The sequence below is a fragment of the Juglans regia genome, chromosome 3 (genome assembly GCF_001411555.2).
Source record: "Juglans regia cultivar Chandler chromosome 3, Walnut 2.0, whole genome shotgun sequence".
NCBI classification, from domain to species: Eukaryota; Viridiplantae; Streptophyta; class Magnoliopsida; order Fagales; family Juglandaceae; genus Juglans; species Juglans regia.
In genome coordinates this window covers 9,645,468-9,665,218 of record NC_049903.1, presented here as the reverse complement: position 1 = coordinate 9,665,218, position 19,751 = coordinate 9,645,468, and the positions used below count along the sequence as shown (strand labels likewise).

The following is a 19,751-nucleotide window of genomic DNA, read 5'->3' as shown; positions in this document are numbered from 1 at the left end:
TAAAAATATTTTTATTTCATCTTTCTTATCATTATAATTTTTTAAAATTTTTATATAAAATATAATAAAAAATTTAAAATTTTTAAATCTCAAAATAATAATATTATTAAAAAATAATATTTTAATAATATTTTATTTAATTTTTAACTTTCATCTCGACTCATCTCATCGTAATTCATTATCTAAACGGTACCTAAATCATTTAATTGTAATCCTCAAGTTCATGAATGAGACGTTCTCCATTTCTCTAAAAAAAAAAAAAAATCACTCGAATAATTAAGATTATAAAAAATTAGTTGGCTTATAGTTTAATTAGTATGTCCTTATTTTACAGTAATAGAAGAGAGGGTGAAGTCGTCTGTTCCATAATCCCCACAGAGATGTATTCTCAATGAATTTTACATTCAATTTTAGTAACGAAAGGGAATGTGAGGTCTTAGATTTTCACGCCTCAAAAACATACTCCTTATAAATATTAATGAATTTTACTATATCTATAAACGAATTACATAAAAGTAATCATATAAATTGTTATGATTTTATCTATTCGTTAAATTTACTTTACAATAAAAATAATTTTATAATCTGACAAATCACTTTAAGTCACATCAATTTATAAAATTATTTTTGTGTAATTTTTTTATAACTAGAATATTTCCCAATACTAATTATACCATGGGTGTGTTCTAAATAACAGAAATTTATATTCTTAATATATTATTATAAAATTATGAGTTTTTTACAAATTAGTACTATTCACATCACACAACTTTTACATGACGTAATTTTTTTTTTTTTTTTGGCATATGATATGGGAGTATTTTTTTTATATAGTATAAGAGTATTTTTTATAGGATGTGAACTGTAGAGTAGTAAATAATAACTAATAAGAATAATTTTTTAAAAATTATAAGTGGTTAAAAAAGTATTGAACAAAACAATTATTTAACCATCTTTAACCATTATGATTAGACAAATTATATTATAATATCTCAATTTAAAATTTAGAGTATAAAATATTTATATATTCATGTTATCAGTAGAGGTTCTCTGCAGCATTAAGTGCTTTCTATTTTGTATAGCTGTCATATACTTGGATGTATATTGACTGAAAGTGACCTCAACAAATAAATAAAATAAAATAAAATAATGGCATGCAAATAAAAACTTAATAAAAAGAGTCGTCCAAGTTCATTGATAGTATCTGGATCAATCTCCATTTTCTAATACAAATACCGACGTTCTAATATAAAGTTTTTTTTTTTTTTTTTTTTTAAATTATACTTATAATAATACTTTCCGGAAGCTCATGCCATGTCATCATAATATGTTAATGAAAATAATTTAAATTAGTCTTGACGTAAGGCTTAAGGCATGACTCTCCTGCACTTTTCGATAGACAAGTATTAATTTTTCTTTAATTTTATATTATATTTAAATACATCTTCTAAATGCTGGCTCTGAAAACTCGTAAAAAAATGGTCAAAATCAAGCATAAAGGTTCGAAGATCAGGGGGCAAGAAAAGAGGGTGACTGTCAATGTGTTGAACATTTGTCAAACCATTGAAATGGACTTCTGGGCTTTATCCAAGCTAGTGGAGTTTCCTTTCCTCACATCAAATTTCAAAAGATATGGAATCATATTGTTGACCAATTTCCACAACTCTACTTACAAATTTAATCTCTTTTCTTATGCATGTATTATTGTTTAATTTCATGCCCTTAATTTATGGGTATTTTTTTTTAATATTAATTCGATGAATTATTCTCATTAGTTACTATTTATTATCCCACACTCTATATCATATAAAAAAAAAAAATTATAATCTTGAAATGTGAATGTAAATAATAGCTGATGCATAGCATTCATCGAAAGAAAAATATAATATCTGATGTAGGTTGTATACAAGTTTGAATATTTGTGGCACATTAATTACTTCCATAAATAATAATAATAATAATTTTCTATTTATTATTATTATTATCCTTTTTATTTATTATTTTTTTAAAAAAATTAAAATTCCATTTAATTTCTATTTTAAAAAACTTTATATGGGGGAGGGGAGGACCACAAAACAAAAAACAAAGGGCATGAGGAAGGCTTGGACAACGCGACGTTCCCTGGCATCTGCCACCCATGACTGATTGCCACCTACTTCTCAAATTTTTTTTTTTTTTTTTTGGATTGGATTAGCATGTGCCAAAGAAGGATAGAAGGAAAGCAGGGCAGAGCATATCCTTCTCAGATTTTTCTTCGACATCGTATTTGATTTCTATGAACTTTTATCAGAAGCCATAACTGTTGTCACTGCTGTCATGGGTCCACCATATAGGCCTACCTTGTCCACCATTTCAGGCCCTTTCCTGGGTTCATTATTATTTTGAATCAAAGGAACTAATTGGGTATCCAGGCCCATGACTTCGCAAGGTGTGAATGGGCCTTTTTTTTATTTGATTACTCTCATGTGGTTTTATTTTCTATATATATGATTCTTTGTTTGCTATGTCTATTGTATAATCTTGTTTAGAGTGTACTAGCACTACAAGTTTTAACTTCTTAAGTTAGGTCTTCATATGACATGTTAGGGATGGGATACCCTTAGTCCAAACTTTCTAAGTCTATATTTATGCTCGACGGTTGTATACAAACTATTGATTATCGTTACTGATATATGTGTAGAACATGATCATTCATACTCACATTCACACGTGTATATTTTAATATTATAATTAACCAAATTTAAATTTTTTCATCACCAATCACCTTAGCGATGATAATTGTTGGCTTCAATGACCCGACGGGTAAACCTCGACATAATTGAGTCACAAAAAGGAACCCTTCCCGTGTTATCAAATACTAGCCATTAATTCGTTCCAATTGGCACTCAACCTCACGAAACAAGTGAAAGGAATTCAACCAAATAGACTAATAAATCAAGGACATAAGTCTAATGTCAACAAGATAAAGTCATGAGACCCTATCGAATATATATATACACACACATATATATGCCTTCCAAGTGGAATCATGCAAACAATAACATTTGTTTCAACTATGAATACCAACTAAATAAAGCAGACCGTACTTACTATATACCCTCGTAGAGACTCTTTGCATATATAAATAAAAAATTGATAGATTAAGAAAATATCCTCTTTTTAAAGATACCATTATTTACTTTTCCAATAGTACTCTCTAACTTAGATGTAAGAGAAGACTCGTTTGAGAGTTCATCTTGTCACTTCTCCTCTCTTTTAAAGAATATTTAGGCTATGTTTAGTTGTTAAAATGATATCAAATTAGTCATTAATAGGACTTACTATTTTTTCATTTTTTTATAAAAACATTAAACTTATCTTAACATAGTTCATATATTCAAACTCATCTCAATAGAATCTACAAAATATTACTATTCACATATTAATTAAAATCATCTGAAATCACATCAGTATTATTATTTTGAATTCAATTAATCTCATGATAAGAAATAAACTATCTAAATCCCTTAACTGAAATTATTAATTTGGAAACTTAGAAAATATCCAAAGGGTAGTCTAGTTTTGATCTTTGACTTTGGCGGAGTGCGATTCTGGTTTCCAAAAATCCCTTGACGGAGTTATCATTAATAGAGTGCATAAATAATACACAAAATTTAAATATCTTTTTAACATCAAAATAAAGAAGGAGATGAAGAAATAATAAAGAAAGGCAGAGAAAGATATCCGGCCGGAGATGAATTCATAAAATAAATTATGTATTGATAAACAGTATCAATCTGAATGTACATGTGGCATGCAGTGAAGCAGGCTAGCTACGGCCGACCAAACTGTTTCCCAAATTTACAAACAATCACCTATCAAGATCACTTGGGAAACTCCCATGTTTTTGTACTACGTGCAGATCCAGTAAGGCGGAGGCAGGCAGGCAGGCAGCCGGGTGAAAAAGGAAGGTTGTTGCAAACAAAGTTTCGAGAACTAAAATAAGGGAAAATTTAAACATGCATTAGTTTTGAAGTGTAATGTTGCGCTTGGAACCTTCACCAAATTAAAAACTGAAAGGCGGCCTACCTCCTGAACCCACAAAACTCTTTATAAACTACCTCCAGTTTCCATGTCATAACTCATCCTCCTTGCAATTCCATGTCAATTGTCTCTTCACGGCCACCTTGTCTGCTGGCTAACATGTTCAAACCTGTGCTAGTTTTCTCTGTTCTTTTGTCTCTCTGTCTGTCATCCTTGGCTCAAACATGTAGCAAATACAGCTTCCCTAGCAACCAGGTGTTTAGCTCCTGCATTGATCTCCCTTATCTGAACTCCTTCCTACATTGGAACTACAACCAATCTTCTGGGAGCCTCCAAATCGCATTCAGGAAGACCGGGGTCACCCCCTCTTCATGGACTGCGTGGGCAATCAACCCCACCGGCTCGGGCATGATGGGAGCACAAGCACTTGTTGCTTACCAGTTTTCCAATGGAAGCTTGACATTCTACCAGTCCCAGATCACTAGTTATGCTACAACCATGGCGAAGAGCAATCTGACTTACGCTGTCTCGGAGTTCACAGCAACGTATTCGAATAGCGAGATTGTAATCTATGCTACCTTGGCACTTCCCAACAGTATCACCACTATTAACCATGTTTGGCAAGTGGGTCCGGTTAAAGATGACCTACCACAACCGCATTCGCTGGATGACGCTAACACCAATTCCAAGGGAGTTCTGAATCTCCTGTCGGGGGAGGCTGGAACGAGCGGAGGGGGAGGCTCAAGATCCAGAGATAAAAATGCATGTGAACAGAAACTTGCTCCTTTTTGGTTTTCTTGTTCTTTTTACTTCCTTTTTTTAATGTTTCGTAAATTGGTGTTTTAGTTCCAAGGTGATTTTTTCTTCTTCGTTCTTTGATCTTCTTGCATCTCAATTGGGTTTGGTTTTCTGGGTTTAGTTTTCCTAGGAAAACTAATCGCTTTGTTGTCTCTTGTTATTCAGTTTGTGGGATCCATCATTCTAATTTCTTGTTTTCCCCCTTCAAGTACAAGTTATCTTAAGTTGACAAAAGTACTCTCGAGTACTTATCTCTACCCAAAAACAAGGTTCAGTTATTAAGTAGTAATAAATCTGTGTTACAAGCAGCAATTTTGGTATTTGTAAAGATGGCTTTGTTTACTTTCCAGTCCATTAGCGGTAGTGTAATGAATGGTACAATTTTTGCTATTTCACATCAGGAAATGTCTGTTTTTGGATTTCTCGTATTGAAATGTTCTTCAAGGCATTGAATACTTTCGTCAGAATTACTTTAATCGGCCCAAGTTCTAAAAGTTATTGGAACGAAATTCCAGGTCCATGGTGTGCTAAATGTCTTCAGCTGGGGTATCTTGATGCCTATTGGAGTTATGATAGCAAGGTACTTGAAGGTATTCGAATCCGCAGACCCTGCATGGTTTTATCTTCATGCCAGTTGCCAAACCACAGCCTATGTTATTGGAGTTGCTGGAGTGGCAACTGGTATTAAGCTTGGAAACGACTCTGCTGGTGTCGAACAAACCAAGCACAGAGTAATTGGCGTTCTCCTTTTCATCCTCGCAACACTTCAGGTACCCGAGTTTCTTCCCATACAATCAATCAATCAATCTTATTTTACGTATTATTGCCTAAACAAAATGTGACTATTTCATTATCTGGCTTTCTAAGAGAAAGATTTGTGTTCATGTGTAGGTGTTTGCTCTGCTTCTGAGGCCAAAGAAGGATCACAAGTACAGATTTTACTGGAATATTTATCACCATTCAGTTGGGTATCTAGTAATCCTTCTCAGCATCATTAACATATTCAAAGGATTTGATATTTTGAAGCCGGAGAAGAAGTGGAAGAGTGGTTACATTGCCATCGTTGTGATTTTCATAATCAATATTGTGTGGGTGGAAGCGTATACATGGTATCTTGTTCGGAAGAAGAGGTCGGAGAGCGCGGGAAGGACGCATCAGGGCGTGAATGGAGCAAATGGGTATGGTGCGAGGCCAGCACAGTTTGCTTAGAATATTGCAGTTTTCCAGATAGAGGATGTGATTTCTTTTTGTTTCAAACGGATTCATTTTATATATTTAATTCTCTCTGTTGATGCACCCTTTTGTATATTCATGGATGCGAGTATTGAGGATACCTTATGTACCGAGTGAATTGGATACTGGAAGGTGGTACTGTCAGGAGCCTGGACGTTTTACGTTCTACATACATGTCAGTTACTTCATATTAAACTTATCACTACATCCATGTTTTCTCCAGATTTACTGAAAATTCCCATCTTATTTCACTGTTATGTCACATAACCAAAGCGTTATTGAAGTATTTGGTGCCTAGTGAGCATAATCTTTTTGGTCAATACTGCTTAGGCCAGATGGTTCCAGTTTGGCATTCCGGCTTGATAAAATACTTTAAAGGGCAGCAGACAGCAGTTCACATGAGCCGGTTCCTGCGCAATGAATTGATTAATCTATAGATACAAACTCAATATAGGTTTTAAATATGCCGGATTGTTTTGGGGGGAATCATTCAAGCCACCACTTGTCAATAATTCAAGACAAATTGTATCTATAAAGAACTATGCTACATGTCGTCTTTAATCTTGTAATCCCTATTCACACCTACTGTTTTACATCTTACATTTAAAATGTGCTCCATCAACAGATATGATCTTCAGACAATTTATGATAAAAAAATAGCAATTATCATCTAGAAATACTTAGTCATATTTCTTCAAAGATCTTTGGTCAATTTCTTGCCCCTTTCTTAAGAAGTACAGCCTTCATAGTGCTTTTGAGATTCATTCAAGCACATTTCAGGTTAAGAGCGTATTCTAAGGTCGATAGTTTCAATAAATTAAGAACTCATAAAAGCTGTGGATGTAACTAAAATATCAATACTAATTCTATAAAGGTTTGGGAATAATTTAAAGGGAATATATATTCAATAGTGCGAGTTGCCATCTCAACTGATTTGGCACTGGAAAAGGCCCCGCGAATTTGAGGAATCGTTGTATTTATTAAACATCACTCAGCAAATGGAACATGATGGAATCGTAAAAAACATGTTGCAACTACTTTTTGGAACATGGGAATCAAACTAAACTATACCAAATAAACTGTATCCCAGGTTTCAACAATCAGTTTGTGTTCTCTCATTCGGATTGTCGTAAAACCTCAACAAATGCATCCTTGACAAAAGGGTTCGAAGCTGCTACTCGCTGGGCTGTGATGTCAAAATCTTTACCAGATCTGATGAACAACCATAAAATGTTAAGATTGATAAAATATTTGGAAATATCTGTGCTAGTGAAAAACCACCCCATTGCATGTCCAACTCACGAATTGCTTTGTGAAGGCCCAGAGGATAAATATCAATGGGTGTTGACTATTTAACTACATCCTTATAAGGTTGCTATGGAAAAATGCTAATCCTCTCTAGAAACCTCCTGTTTTCCCTCTGTCAAGAAACAAGAAGAAAGCATATTTAAGTATGTTACTTACGGGTCATATACAACTCCTCCGGCTTCTTGTACAATCACAGCACCGCCTGCGACATCCCTGCGTACGAAAGCGGACTGTGTCAATCACATATCATATCAGAACTCATTTGAGAAGAACAACATCAAACGAAGAACCATCAAACAAAAAATATCACAAAAAGAATCAGGCCATTCCAATCAAACCAACAACCTCACTGAAAATTTAAAAGGTATCATACCAAGGACCCCCAAAGCCGATTTCAAAAAATAGGTCAAGCCTTCCACATGCAATCCCACAGAGATTTAATGCACAAGAGCCACACATCCGAATGGATCTCACCTGCTCAGAAGATAAACTAATATTCATAAACAGACACCAATGCATGTTATAAATCCCAATAGCAATGGTGACATGATTATAGTTTACCTTGGAAAGTAGGCTATTGATCCTGTTTGTAGAAGCATCCAATGTCAGCTTATCACGTTTAGTACCAGCCTGCTCTTTCAGGATAAAGATTTAGTTTTGAAAATGTTTTCTTGACGGTCAAAACTAATGTATTTATGAACTTATTGCACCACATTGGAATCTGAAATACATTCTGGAATTTTTAAAGCTTGTATCTGTCTACGATATGCATGAAGCCAAATTTCAGCTTTTTCATAATGTAATACAAGCGAGAAACTAAGAAGCAGATTTGTATATTCACATACCATGAAGCAGGGGCACATCATATATATGCTCACTGGGATTTTTCAAACATAACTGAATAAATAATGTCATAAATCAAGTTGTACCAAAGAAGTTATGTGCCAACTGAAAGAACCATCTACACTTGTTTTTCACGTTGTCTTTTTTATTCTTCTCTCCACCTTTTCTTGTTTATGTACAAGGAAGGGGGTGTACAATGGATGAAAATAGTTTTTCAAGAATTGGATCCAATTACAAAAGTTTTTTTTTATATGTCTTTGACCACAGGCTTAAACCCCCCCAACCACCCCCACCCCCCCCAAAAAAAAAAGAATTAAAGATAAAGATTTTTCTACACCCTGTTCTTAAGACTAGCATCTAAACATCAGTTGGTACACATTCATGTGACTTGGATGGATAATTAAAAAAAAAAGGGTAAAATTCCAGACTCCTGAATTTAGAGCTATAGCTTGTCAAGGAGAGCAGAGTTTCATCCACTTGGTTTGGGCTCATGACTTTGTTACTAAAGCTCTATAGAGCTCATGTTTTCCTAATGTGCTTTCCCAGTTGGTAGAATACCTAAGAGACTACAAGAAGGCAACAAAAGTATAATAATTACAGTGTTTTGTATCAAGAATCGATTCCATTGTATACTTACGTACCTCAGTTGCAAGGAGAGACTTCACAAGTTCAGTTTGAGATGATGCTGCAACATTGCGTAAAAAAAGCATGTTGCTGTTAGAGGTTCCTTTTTTTAGTAAAGGAGAAACCAAAAACTGAGAGTTTAGGAAAATCAATCTCACCTTTTATAGGGTTTCCATTGAGAAAAGCACCTTTTCCACGTATGCCAGTGAAAAGCTACATATCAACAAGCCAAATTTATACATCTCAGCCAGCAGTACTTATTGAAACATGTTTCGACTGTCAAATTTATGTGTCTGACAGAACTGTACAGATAAGCTAGGGCACCTCAACAGCCAAAAAGAAAATTGAAAAAATGTTGATCATATGGAATCTGTGACTTCCACAGGTTAATTGGATCATGGTAGACTATTAGAGTCACGGGCAACAAGTATGACAGAGGGAGAAAACAACTTATTGCTCACTGACAATTGTGTTAAATGACAATCCAAACATGAAGCTGACAAAAAAATCAGGGAATATTGTACACGTGGTTGAGTGAGAGTAACAGTCCACAAGTGACGAATATACCTTGGGAACTACAGAGTCCATCAGTAAAATGATTGGATGATTCTGCATGTCTCTTTATATATTTTGAGCCATGAAGTATTAGATTCTTGTACATTATTCTTATATGTGGGTTCTGCACATTAACCCTATGCCTCATTGACTGGTCATTATGGTTTATCACTAATGTCAAATATACATGAACTATTAGAATTCTCACCTCATCCATTATTGGATTGTAAACAACACCAACTGTAGGAACCTTTCCAATTGTAAGACCAATGGAAACACACATAAAGGGAAACCTACAAAAAGTTGAGCCGTGTCAAATCTAACAGTGAAAATGACTGAATACATTGAATAAAAAGGATCACCTTTAATAAAAGAAACTTATATTTACCCATGGACAAAGTTAGTGGTTCCATCCAGCGGATCAACTATCCATGTCGGTTCATCAGTCAGATCCACAGTACCAAATGCAGCACTAGTTTCTTCACCAATGAACTAAGAAGAACAACAGTTGGAACCAGTTCAGAAACTATGAGGAGATAAAAACACCACATTTTGAGCACTACATTTAACTTTCTCTGATGCATGAAATGAGTAATGGGATAAGTGTTGACCTTGTGTGTGGGGTAAAGCTGCTTGAGATGACTGAAGATGAGATCTTCGCATGTCTTATCAGTTTCGGTTACCAAATCTACCTGCATTCCACAATAAACTCGTAATTTATAAGTTTATTGCTTCTCCTCCGAATTCCAGTTAACATCCTCAATCACAGAATGAACCAATGAGTTGCTATAGAAAATAGAAGGATAAAAAAATAAAGAATATGGGTTTCTCACACCTCACATGTTTGACTGTGGTCAAAATAACAAAAATAAACACCTCAACTATAACTCTATTTTCCGTTTGTAATAAAAGAAAAAAAAAACAGCTCTTAGCGTATTAATTTGTGAACATGGTGACAGAAATTTCCATAATACATTTTTATCCATTAATTTTTAGCTCCCAAATCAAAGAGAAGCATGGGCAACAGCATATCCAACAATAGCATGGGGTACATAAAAACCTCAAAAATCATATGGCTATGCAAAACGTCTATTGGCATGCTGAATGAGTCAAATAACATGTATACTTAATTCGATAACTTGCATTTACCAGATAAAGAAAACATATAAAGGGGAGAAAAGACATGAGATATGGCGCACCAATTATAGAAGAAAGAAGAAAAAGACATACCACGCCTTTATGCTCCACATGTTTAGTTTGATAGAACCCCTTACGGATTACCTGAGAAATTAAATATTTTTGTAACACAATAGAACAAAAGACGAGGAAAATGAAAATCAGATTAACAATAAACAAAAAAAAAAAATAATGGACTTTGGATTGTCAAACCTCGCCAGCTCTCTTCGCTGCATCAATAGCAGATGCGAGGAAGTCTGAGAGCGAATCTGCAAGCCAAAGAAGTTGGAAGAAAGAATACAAGAAAGTAAAGAACAAAAATTTTAATGAATATCAACGAGAAAATGCGTAAAGAATTTGGACCAAAATAAATAAACAACAAGTGCGTAAGAGACGTTGATGGGGTCCTACCATTTTCGGCCATTTTTTAAGTTTCTGAAGGAGAAGAAGAGAAAGAACTGAGGTAAAATCAGGCGATGCTACGAAAGGCGCTGGCTTTGTCTTCGACCTTTCACTCAGCACACTCTACAGCAACAAAATATCCCATGCGTTTATATAGTAAATGAATTTGGAATTTTTATGTAATAGCATGCCCCCTACAGTTACTCGGGTACACTGTAAAGCCTAGATCCAGAAATTCATGATTTTTATAAAGTATTTTCAATAATTTAGACATAATTAGTAGATTCTGTTATATTTAATGTTATAATTCATATTGTCCAATTCTTAAAAAAGAAAAAAAAAATACATAATTGAAAAACATCCTCATCCGCGATGCCTCGCACTCTCCCACCCAAGCAAAGGTCTAACAATTCGTGGGTCTGCCCAAGAAGAAATATGAATATGCTCGTATGCTTGTTGGATATGCTTATCGTCAATTAATGTATATGTTGGGTATAATCTGATAATCTTCCTCTTTCGAGCTTTGGCATTTGTTTTGTCCAAATCAAATGGCAGCAAGTGAGTTTGGAGTTATGCAGGAAACTTCGCATCTAGTCAGTTGCGTAATACGCAAAATATAAAAAAAAGTGACCTTTAGATCGTAGATCTGTGAAGTGTTAAGTACAAAGGGAAGACGGTTCCCTGGAATAATTGAGACACAGAGACAATAGCAACACCAACCATACCAAATAGGAGAGAGGGAGAGAAAGGCCACTATCGTCATTGCCAAATAAAGAGAATCCATGCATGGAATATGCCACTGAGATGCTGCTTCGTTGTTCTGATTCTATTCACTCGTGATTCACACGCCCGCCCAGTCCCATTAATAAGCCATCTGAGAACTAGAACTGGTACATTCTCAATGGATACCTCATCCTCCAAACCTGAATCCCACAACTTTTGACACTATACTAGGGTTTGGAAACTCACTATGGCACACTCGAACTAGTGCAGAGCATCGAATGGGAACCTTTGAGGCCAGCTGATGTTTGTCAGACAATTATCAAGCTGATGGATCCTTGCAGGACCCCCCTATTATTCAAATATCTGAACAGACAGAATACAGCATTAAACTAATTTCTTCGGTTTATTTATCTACCTTTTTACAGAAATATAATTAGATTACAGAACAGGACCATTAGGAACTGAAGGATGGGAAATATAAATAGAAAACGTGGCCCCCGTCAGTTTTTGATATAGCTTGTAATGCTGGGGGCTATAACACTATAAAATTCACAATTGCGTCGAGGAAGAGAAACTCTGGCGACTTTGAAACACAACAAAGCTCCCTCATGGGTTGTCTCTAGATTCCACAGGTTCCAAAGAAGCAATTTCTTTCACAACTTGAGCTTTGTCAGCCTCAAATTCTTCATCCTCTGCAACAAAGCACGCTAAATTGTAAAGACTGGTGCCAACTGCCGATAGTTAATGATGATCCATCTCTTACCTTTATCGGTTTTGAAGTCAGCAAACAGCCTTATAAGCTTGCTTTTGTTTGCAACGAGTATGCTGATGATGTCGGGAGGTTTGTTTTGATTAGCAGCAAATAGCTGTAAAAATGTAAACATCTAAACATAAATAACTGTAGCACTTGAAAGTCCATTTGTTCAAAATGCAGCCTAACACAAAATATAGTACCTTGAACACATGAAACGCTTCTATCTGGATGCTCTTGCTGGACTCCTGCAATCGAGGGAATCCAATCATTATCACACAAATTTCAGTTGAACTAAATATTCTAACTTTTGGTCACTTCAAATGAGATAAATATTTTTCCACTTTTTTTGGGTCATCAATCAAAGAAAGATGAATATTCTTCTTTTGATAAGTAAAATATGATGAATAATTTAGCTTCCCCTTCGGGTCATCATTAGTTCATCTCATAATCCAAAAGGGATATCCTTTTTTGATAAATTAGGGATATCTTGGTGGTTCAAAATCTGACGGTCATACCAAGTGCATCATAAACTGACATAAAATTATAGTGAAGATCTGTAGCAATTTAAAAAAAGAAGGAAATATTAAGGAATCTGAGAGTATCGTACTCTGAGAAGATTCATAAGAATCCTCAAGTTGTCTCTTGAGCTCACATATCGAGTCATAGTGGCTGAATTTGAGCGATCCAGTAGTATATCTCCCAACAACTGTAACAAATTAAAAAAAAAAAATCCCTTTTCAGCAAACATAAAGTCATGAGTTACTATCAGCAATTCCCCAAAGACCAACTTGCAGAGCAACTTCGCAGAGATACAGACACTGCAAGGGTTTTTTTTTTTGGGGGGGATCTTTTTTATAAGTATTGGCCTAATGTGGTTAAGTTGTATGTGGTATTTCCGGGATAGCCATAATGGTAGATATACGTCCAAGGCTCCGACTTTACATCTTTCTTAGTTTAATTTATTTTTTCCTTTCGTTCCATCTAAATAGTTGGGCGAAAGGTCAACCACTGGTCATACCTTGATCGCTTGTCGTCTGGTGATGTAATTAGCAGATTCCAGTAGCTTTGAGTTATACTCTGCAAAGAACTGAAAACAGCAAATCATGATCAATCAGAACCGTGGGGCAAGCTTTGCTCCTATAAACACATTTGAATGGGTGATTCACTTCATCCTTTCTCATTAGCTTAAGCTTTCACGAGACAAGCAGTTATTATCATGGTAACAAATGATCCTAATATCAAACTCAACCTCCATATAATGTTTCCCATTAACTTAGCCTTTGGAGGTCTAGGTCCACACATAAGAGAGGTATCAGAATATTTGATCGAACTGTTAAATTCACCCATTCTAAACAAGTGGTGATTTTATGAGCACCACATTAATAGGAGTTTCCAACTTTTTGGCAATAATGAAAAGAACACCAACAAGAATAGCAAGAATTTTTTTTTAAGTAAAAAAAAAATAACAGGATGTTTGGAAACAAAAATATGCTATGCAGAAATTCAATTACTATGACGGCCATACTCAAATGTAAAGCAAACATCAACCAAAGACTTCGTCAAGCATGAGATCTTCAAAGACAAATTAGGGTGTTTGTGTGTAACAACGTAATCAAAGTGAAAGAAAATTACCCAGCCATAATTCTTTGAAAGAAACTCAGCAACAGTCGATTTATGCCTCGTCAGGAGTTCCTGCAATAAAAAATGTACAATCACATCAGAATGACCCTAGTGCAATTGTGACATTTTAAGTGCGTGAACTAAACAAAATTACAGAGAAAAGGGCCCCAATACTGCCAAGAGAAACGTCAAATGAAATATTAAAAAAAAACTAATTGTATATTATAACAAGCAAAATGATTCTATGCAGATTATGCAATACAGAGCTTCTCTCGACTACGATATTAGATAATTATGGGCTAGGAGATGCACTTACAAGAAAGAACAATGATATCTAATTGGAAAAAAGCTCAAGCATTCAATATGAATGCTTTGGCAGAATGGGAAGCACGATTGACAGCCCAACATAACAAAGGGCAGCAAAATCATGCAGTCCTAACTTCTCATATAGGAAGCCCACCAGAGTACTAGCAGAAAGGTAGTTTTCTTAATAAGAAAAACTTTTTGTATATAAGTAAATTAATAAGAAAAACCTAAATTTGAATCAACAGAGAAGCAAAGATTATGATTCATGGGTAGAACTGTCAGGTAGACTCAACCTTAAATGTTGCAGCAGCATCTGCAGCAATGTCAAAATTTGGAAGTTGAATATAATCAAAAAACTTCTTCATGTGCTTAGATTCCAAAACATATCTGCAATTAAACCAGAAACGCCTTTTAATTCATAAAGCCTACACCAAGCAAACATCATCAAGAACCAGCTCGAAATGATCTGAAATAAAGAATAGATAGTTCTAACTGGGAAGAAAACATATTAATTATTTAGTAACACAGCAGCTTTGTAGAAATGCCGAAGAACTTGGTCCAATAACGATATCTACTGGCAGAACTACTAACACCACAGTTCAATCATATTAATAAGATTTTCTTTTACCTATTAAAAAAAAACTACTAACACCACAATTGCTAGAGAATTTATAGATACAGTAGATCAAAAAGGCAAAATCCATGCCATTTGCTCACCTTGCAACAATCTGGTGACGAATGCACTCCCTCAGCATAGCACCATAGTGTAATGCCATGTCCGTGTCTTCATAACTAAAAGGAATAACATTCTATCATTAGGACGAAGATTAACATCAGCCAATTGAATCGCTTATACTGGTAATTGCTTACCCTTCTGCCAAAATATCCATTAGATCCATGTTTGCTTCCAAGTAATCAGATGCAATTAGTCTTGAATGAACTTGTTGCCTTTGCAAATTTGCAACAACTTGAGTGGCATCTTTTCGAGCCTGCAAATGATGATCCATTTCAAAATTATTTTTTTTATCGGTAAAAATTTTCATTGATCAAGAGAGTAGGCAAGAGCCCAAGTATACAGGACATATACAATAGCAACACCTAAGTGTGCTAGTTTAGTGATAGATCCATGTCAATTTTTTTTTTTATGAATAAAAATTTTATTGAGATGAGTAACAAAGCAAAGCCAAGTACACAGGAAGTATACGAAAACTGAACCTATTACATGTCAGGAACTAGAAAAATAAACAAGAAAATCATGGACACTAGTTCCATTAAATACAATAGCCGAAGCCCGCTGAAATACGGAATTAAAGAAAAAACATCTAAGTTCATCCACCAAGCATTCCTTATCTTCAAAGCATCGACCACTCCTCACAACCTAAATACACAACACAAGGCATAAAGGAATCATATTCCAAACAGAGGCTATTTGCACATTACCCCTTAAACCTCTCCAGCAAGCAAAGAGGTCCACCACCCTCAATGTCAAAATTAATACCAAGCTACGATTAGTAGGCACAAGCACAAGGTGTCAAATATTAGGAGTTGGTCAATAAAAATATACTGTTGGGTGTTCCACTAACTTTCCTGTTAATTCCATTAAAAGACTTTCTTAGTAGTATGAGGGAACCACTCAATAGTTTAATTAACCAACTTCCAGAAATCTAGACATCAGGAAGCCAACAGAAGTTAAACTCATCAATTATGTAAATTATAACTATACTGTAAATAATAGGTTACAGGGGAACTAGCATAATAATAAGTCTTCGCTCATTACATTGGAAAGTTCATGCAGTTCTTCAGAAATTCAAGAAAAGCTTACAAATGGTTGAACTAATGGCAACCGTCTAATAGGAGCACATGAAACTGCAGTATACCTCACAAACTAAACGTGACAACCCTAGTTGATTTTCTAAATACAGCTTTCACTCCAAGAACTAATTCATGCTTACCTCCAAGTTCAACTTTGGAAGACACAAAATCAGAAGCCGTAGTGTGTTCTCTTTGAAAAACTCCTGAGTCAATTGTGCACAAGCTTCTGCAACTGGCTCGGATTCACTATTTCCATAAAGAATTGACTTCAGCTCCCTGATATTTTTACGTAACTCCAACACCTGCTGGGAATTGCAAAGTTAAGAAGCAAGGAAAATAGCAAATTGGAGTGCATTAAATAAGCTGTGATACTCAACTGAAAAACTTACATATACATGTAAACTAAAGTTAGAAAGATGCCAATATTCTAGCACCATATGCATTTTTTTTTTCATCGTATTTGTTTTGAAGCAGACTGATTCCTATTTTCAATATCGCACTTACTTTTTCTTTTTTTTTCAAAAAAACTCATACTAAGCAGATTCTAACCATAAAGTAACCCAAAATGATAGACATGAACCATTACAGTAAAAATAATCAGGATGCACAAAACATGTATCCACGAAGGTTCTCTAATAAAGTATACAATTTTTTTTATCAAGTAACAGGGTAAATATAAGTGGCAGAGGATTTTGTGAAGATTCAGCCCCGAACTTTGGAAAAGAACTTCAACCCAGGTCAGCTTATGAATTAGGGCATCCACAACCGCCAACTAAGCGACAAGGATCACCCGTTGAATTCTAGATCTATTGCAATAGGAAAGATGAATCAACGAAAATCATGGCCGGCATAATATCAGGTTTGCATGGCATCAAAGCTTAAGACAAAAAACCACCGGTCTGTTGCGTTCCATATATCAACGATATAACCTTCAGCTCTCCAAGTGTATACAAAACATTAATATGATAGATGAGTTGTCTTATGGGTAATAATATCATAAATGAATTTATCAGATGCAAATAAATAACATAGAATTGGAAGTGTTAAATTGAATTTTACTGATAAAGTGTGCAAGCATTGAACATATAGCACTATTACCATGATTGAAGAAATTGTTTTTGTTTCAATGAGAAAATACTTTTTTTTTTTACTAAAAAAAAAAACTTTAACCGGAAAAAATAAGAATAAAAGATCCTCAAAATGCAGCATTATCAGGATCCGAGAATCCGAGCCGGATCCGTTCGGACTCATTCCGCAGCCAAAGCTACGAACGGAGAGGAAGGGAGAGAGAGAGAGAGAGAGAGAGAGGGGGAGTTGGAAACGAACCTTCTCCTCGCGCTTACTCTCACGGGAATCAGAGGTGCTGCCGCGCTGGGTGTAGAGAAGCAGATCTCGGGTCTGGCGGACAACGTCCGCAGGGGTACGAGGCTTAGACTTGAAGAGGCCCTTCATCTTCGTCTTCTCCGAAGGAAGCAGGTGCTTCCGCTTCCGCTTCCGCTTCCGCTGCTAAACTATCCTCTTTCAAGTAGCCAATGATGAACTCGGCACACAGTTTCCCCTTGTGTGTATGTCTCTCTATCTCCGTCTCTCTCCTAGGGTTTCTGATCTCTCGATGGTGCCCAACTTTGGCTTCCCAGACGAAGATGGCGATAACAGAGATATAAGGGATTTTTACTTCTTTCTTTCTTTTATTTATTATTATTATTCGTGAAGTTATTCGGTTTCTTTCTGAGCGAAAACGATTTTCTGTTGCTTTTTACTAAATACTGGGATTATTATTATTTGTATTATTATTAGGATAATTATTTTTATAAAATAGCTAATATCCTTTTAAAAAAAACCTATGAGGTGGAAAGAAAGTACAGATTCATAGAGGAGGTGGCCACAAAGTAGTGGCCTATATAATAGCATAAAGCTCAGTTTGTATTGAGAATAGTTTTATTTATATCTCATCATTATAAGTTTGATAAATTTTTATATTAAATATAATAAATATTTTAAATATTTTAAATTTTATAATAATAATAATATTAAAAAATAATATTTTATTTAATTTTTAACTTTCATCTCATCTCAACTCACTATCCAAATCTAACTTTTAAATTTATGAAAAGTATACATTTTTCACCATAGACATGATCATGATCAAGAATATGGATGGATATATGTTTGTATATAGTATTAAAGTTGCACATCTTGGGATCAATTAATCTAAAACCAGATTATTTTTTATTAATTTTAATAAGATTTAGAACATGTTGGAGTAATTAAAAACTTGAGATCTATATATTTTCCTGTTATTTTAATGCTTGATCTATCATTTTCACCAAACACTCTAATAAATTATTTGTCCTATCTTCTGATAATGATTTTACTTATATATTTTAATGCATATTGTGTGCGTTATTTCACTTATTTAAAAATAAAATAAAAAATAAAAATCACACCTTAACAAGTATATATATATTTATAAATATATATTTTACGGATAATAGAAGAGGATAAAAAAGGTACTTGGCCAAGTTCCAACCAAGACGAATGCCTTTCCAGCTTCACATTCACATGCCCCTCATCAATCATTTTAATGCCTTACCCTCAAACCCACTTTGCATCCATCTTTTCTTCATCTTCAAAATGTGCATTTCAACCACAAAACTCCTTTTTGGTGAGACTGAGATCGTAATACCACTGCTGCAACAAGTCTTTTTGTGGACAATATCGATAGCCTTTTCTATAGACCACATGCATCATGATTCATTTGTTCATTATCAATTATTTTTCTCACAATTTTTTCTTTATTTTCTCTTGCTCCCAATACACAAATGAGTTCCATTTGTCTTAAATTTTATTTTTTATTTGTCCCTTCTGATCTTCCGTGTATGCTCAAACCCTCTTTCTATTTCTCTCCCTTTTTTCAAATGCATGTCTAAGTGCATATTTAGAATTACGGTGAAAAATATAGTTTGTAACTTTAAGGCTTATAGCTTATAACTTAATAAATAAGTTATACTATTAAAAAATTGTTTACTATTTGATAATCATATGTTAGGTCCCGTTTGGATGCAGAAACGGTTTCATCTCATCTCATCTCACCATTACAATTTTTTTAAATTTTCATACAAAATATAATAAACAATTCAACTTTTTCAAATCCTAAAATAATAATAATATTAAAAAATAATATTTTAACAATATTTTTTTTAACTTTCATCTAAAACCATTTCATCTTATCTCATTATTTAAACAGGTTACTTTTGTTTAAAAGCAAATTAAAAAAAGTACTTTATAAAATATAAATGATGATTATTTGAATTTTTAAAAATTATATCCATATATTTGAAAGTTATAATTATCTTAAAATTATATAAGTATTTTCATCCATTAAAAGTTTTTTTAAAATTCGAATTACGTTTCGCATTATCTGAAAAAACACGTTTGAGGAAAAACATCAAACATGTTTTTTAGTTTATTTGAAATTAAAAGTGTTTTACTCCCAAATAACATAATTTCTTCGTTAAAAAGTTTTTAAAACTATTTAAACATTTTTTGAGACACATACCGCAACCCCAAAACA

The 19,751-nt window shown here is 34.3% G+C and overlaps 3 protein-coding genes across 3 annotated transcripts; 1 reads left to right on the top strand and 2 right to left on the bottom strand.

Annotated features, from left to right (window-relative positions):
* The first annotated feature begins 4,148 nt into the window (after nt 1-4,148).
* LOC109004552 (cytochrome b561 and DOMON domain-containing protein At5g47530-like) lies at nt 4,149-6,191 on the top strand. Its single transcript, XM_018983128.2, has 3 exons — nt 4,149-4,785; nt 5,337-5,591; nt 5,713-6,191. The coding sequence occupies exons 1-3, from the start codon at nt 4,183-4,185 to the stop codon at nt 6,028-6,030; spliced, it is 1,176 nt and encodes a 391-aa protein (XP_018838673.2). The 5' UTR covers nt 4,149-4,182; the 3' UTR covers nt 6,031-6,191.
* A 746-nt stretch (nt 6,192-6,937) lies between these two features.
* LOC109004560 (inositol-phosphate phosphatase-like) lies at nt 6,938-11,180 on the bottom strand. Its single transcript, XM_018983132.2, has 12 exons — nt 10,972-11,180; nt 10,774-10,829; nt 10,615-10,665; nt 9,996-10,076; nt 9,773-9,876; nt 9,593-9,677; nt 8,988-9,042; nt 8,847-8,890; nt 7,924-7,992; nt 7,736-7,836; nt 7,519-7,575; nt 6,938-7,266 (listed from the first exon to the last, which is right to left on the bottom strand). The coding sequence occupies exons 1-12, from the start codon at nt 10,982-10,984 to the stop codon at nt 7,170-7,172; spliced, it is 813 nt and encodes a 270-aa protein (XP_018838677.1). The 5' UTR covers nt 10,985-11,180; the 3' UTR covers nt 6,938-7,169.
* A 522-nt stretch (nt 11,181-11,702) lies between these two features.
* LOC109004559 (putative MO25-like protein At5g47540) lies at nt 11,703-17,895 on the bottom strand. Its single transcript, XM_018983131.2, has 11 exons — nt 17,504-17,895; nt 16,318-16,479; nt 15,236-15,354; nt 15,083-15,157; nt 14,659-14,752; nt 14,072-14,131; nt 13,458-13,526; nt 13,047-13,145; nt 12,640-12,684; nt 12,449-12,551; nt 11,703-12,377 (listed from the first exon to the last, which is right to left on the bottom strand). The coding sequence occupies exons 1-11, from the start codon at nt 17,627-17,629 to the stop codon at nt 12,292-12,294; spliced, it is 1,038 nt and encodes a 345-aa protein (XP_018838676.1). The 5' UTR covers nt 17,630-17,895; the 3' UTR covers nt 11,703-12,291.
* Nucleotides 17,896-19,751: the final 1,856 nt, after the last annotated feature.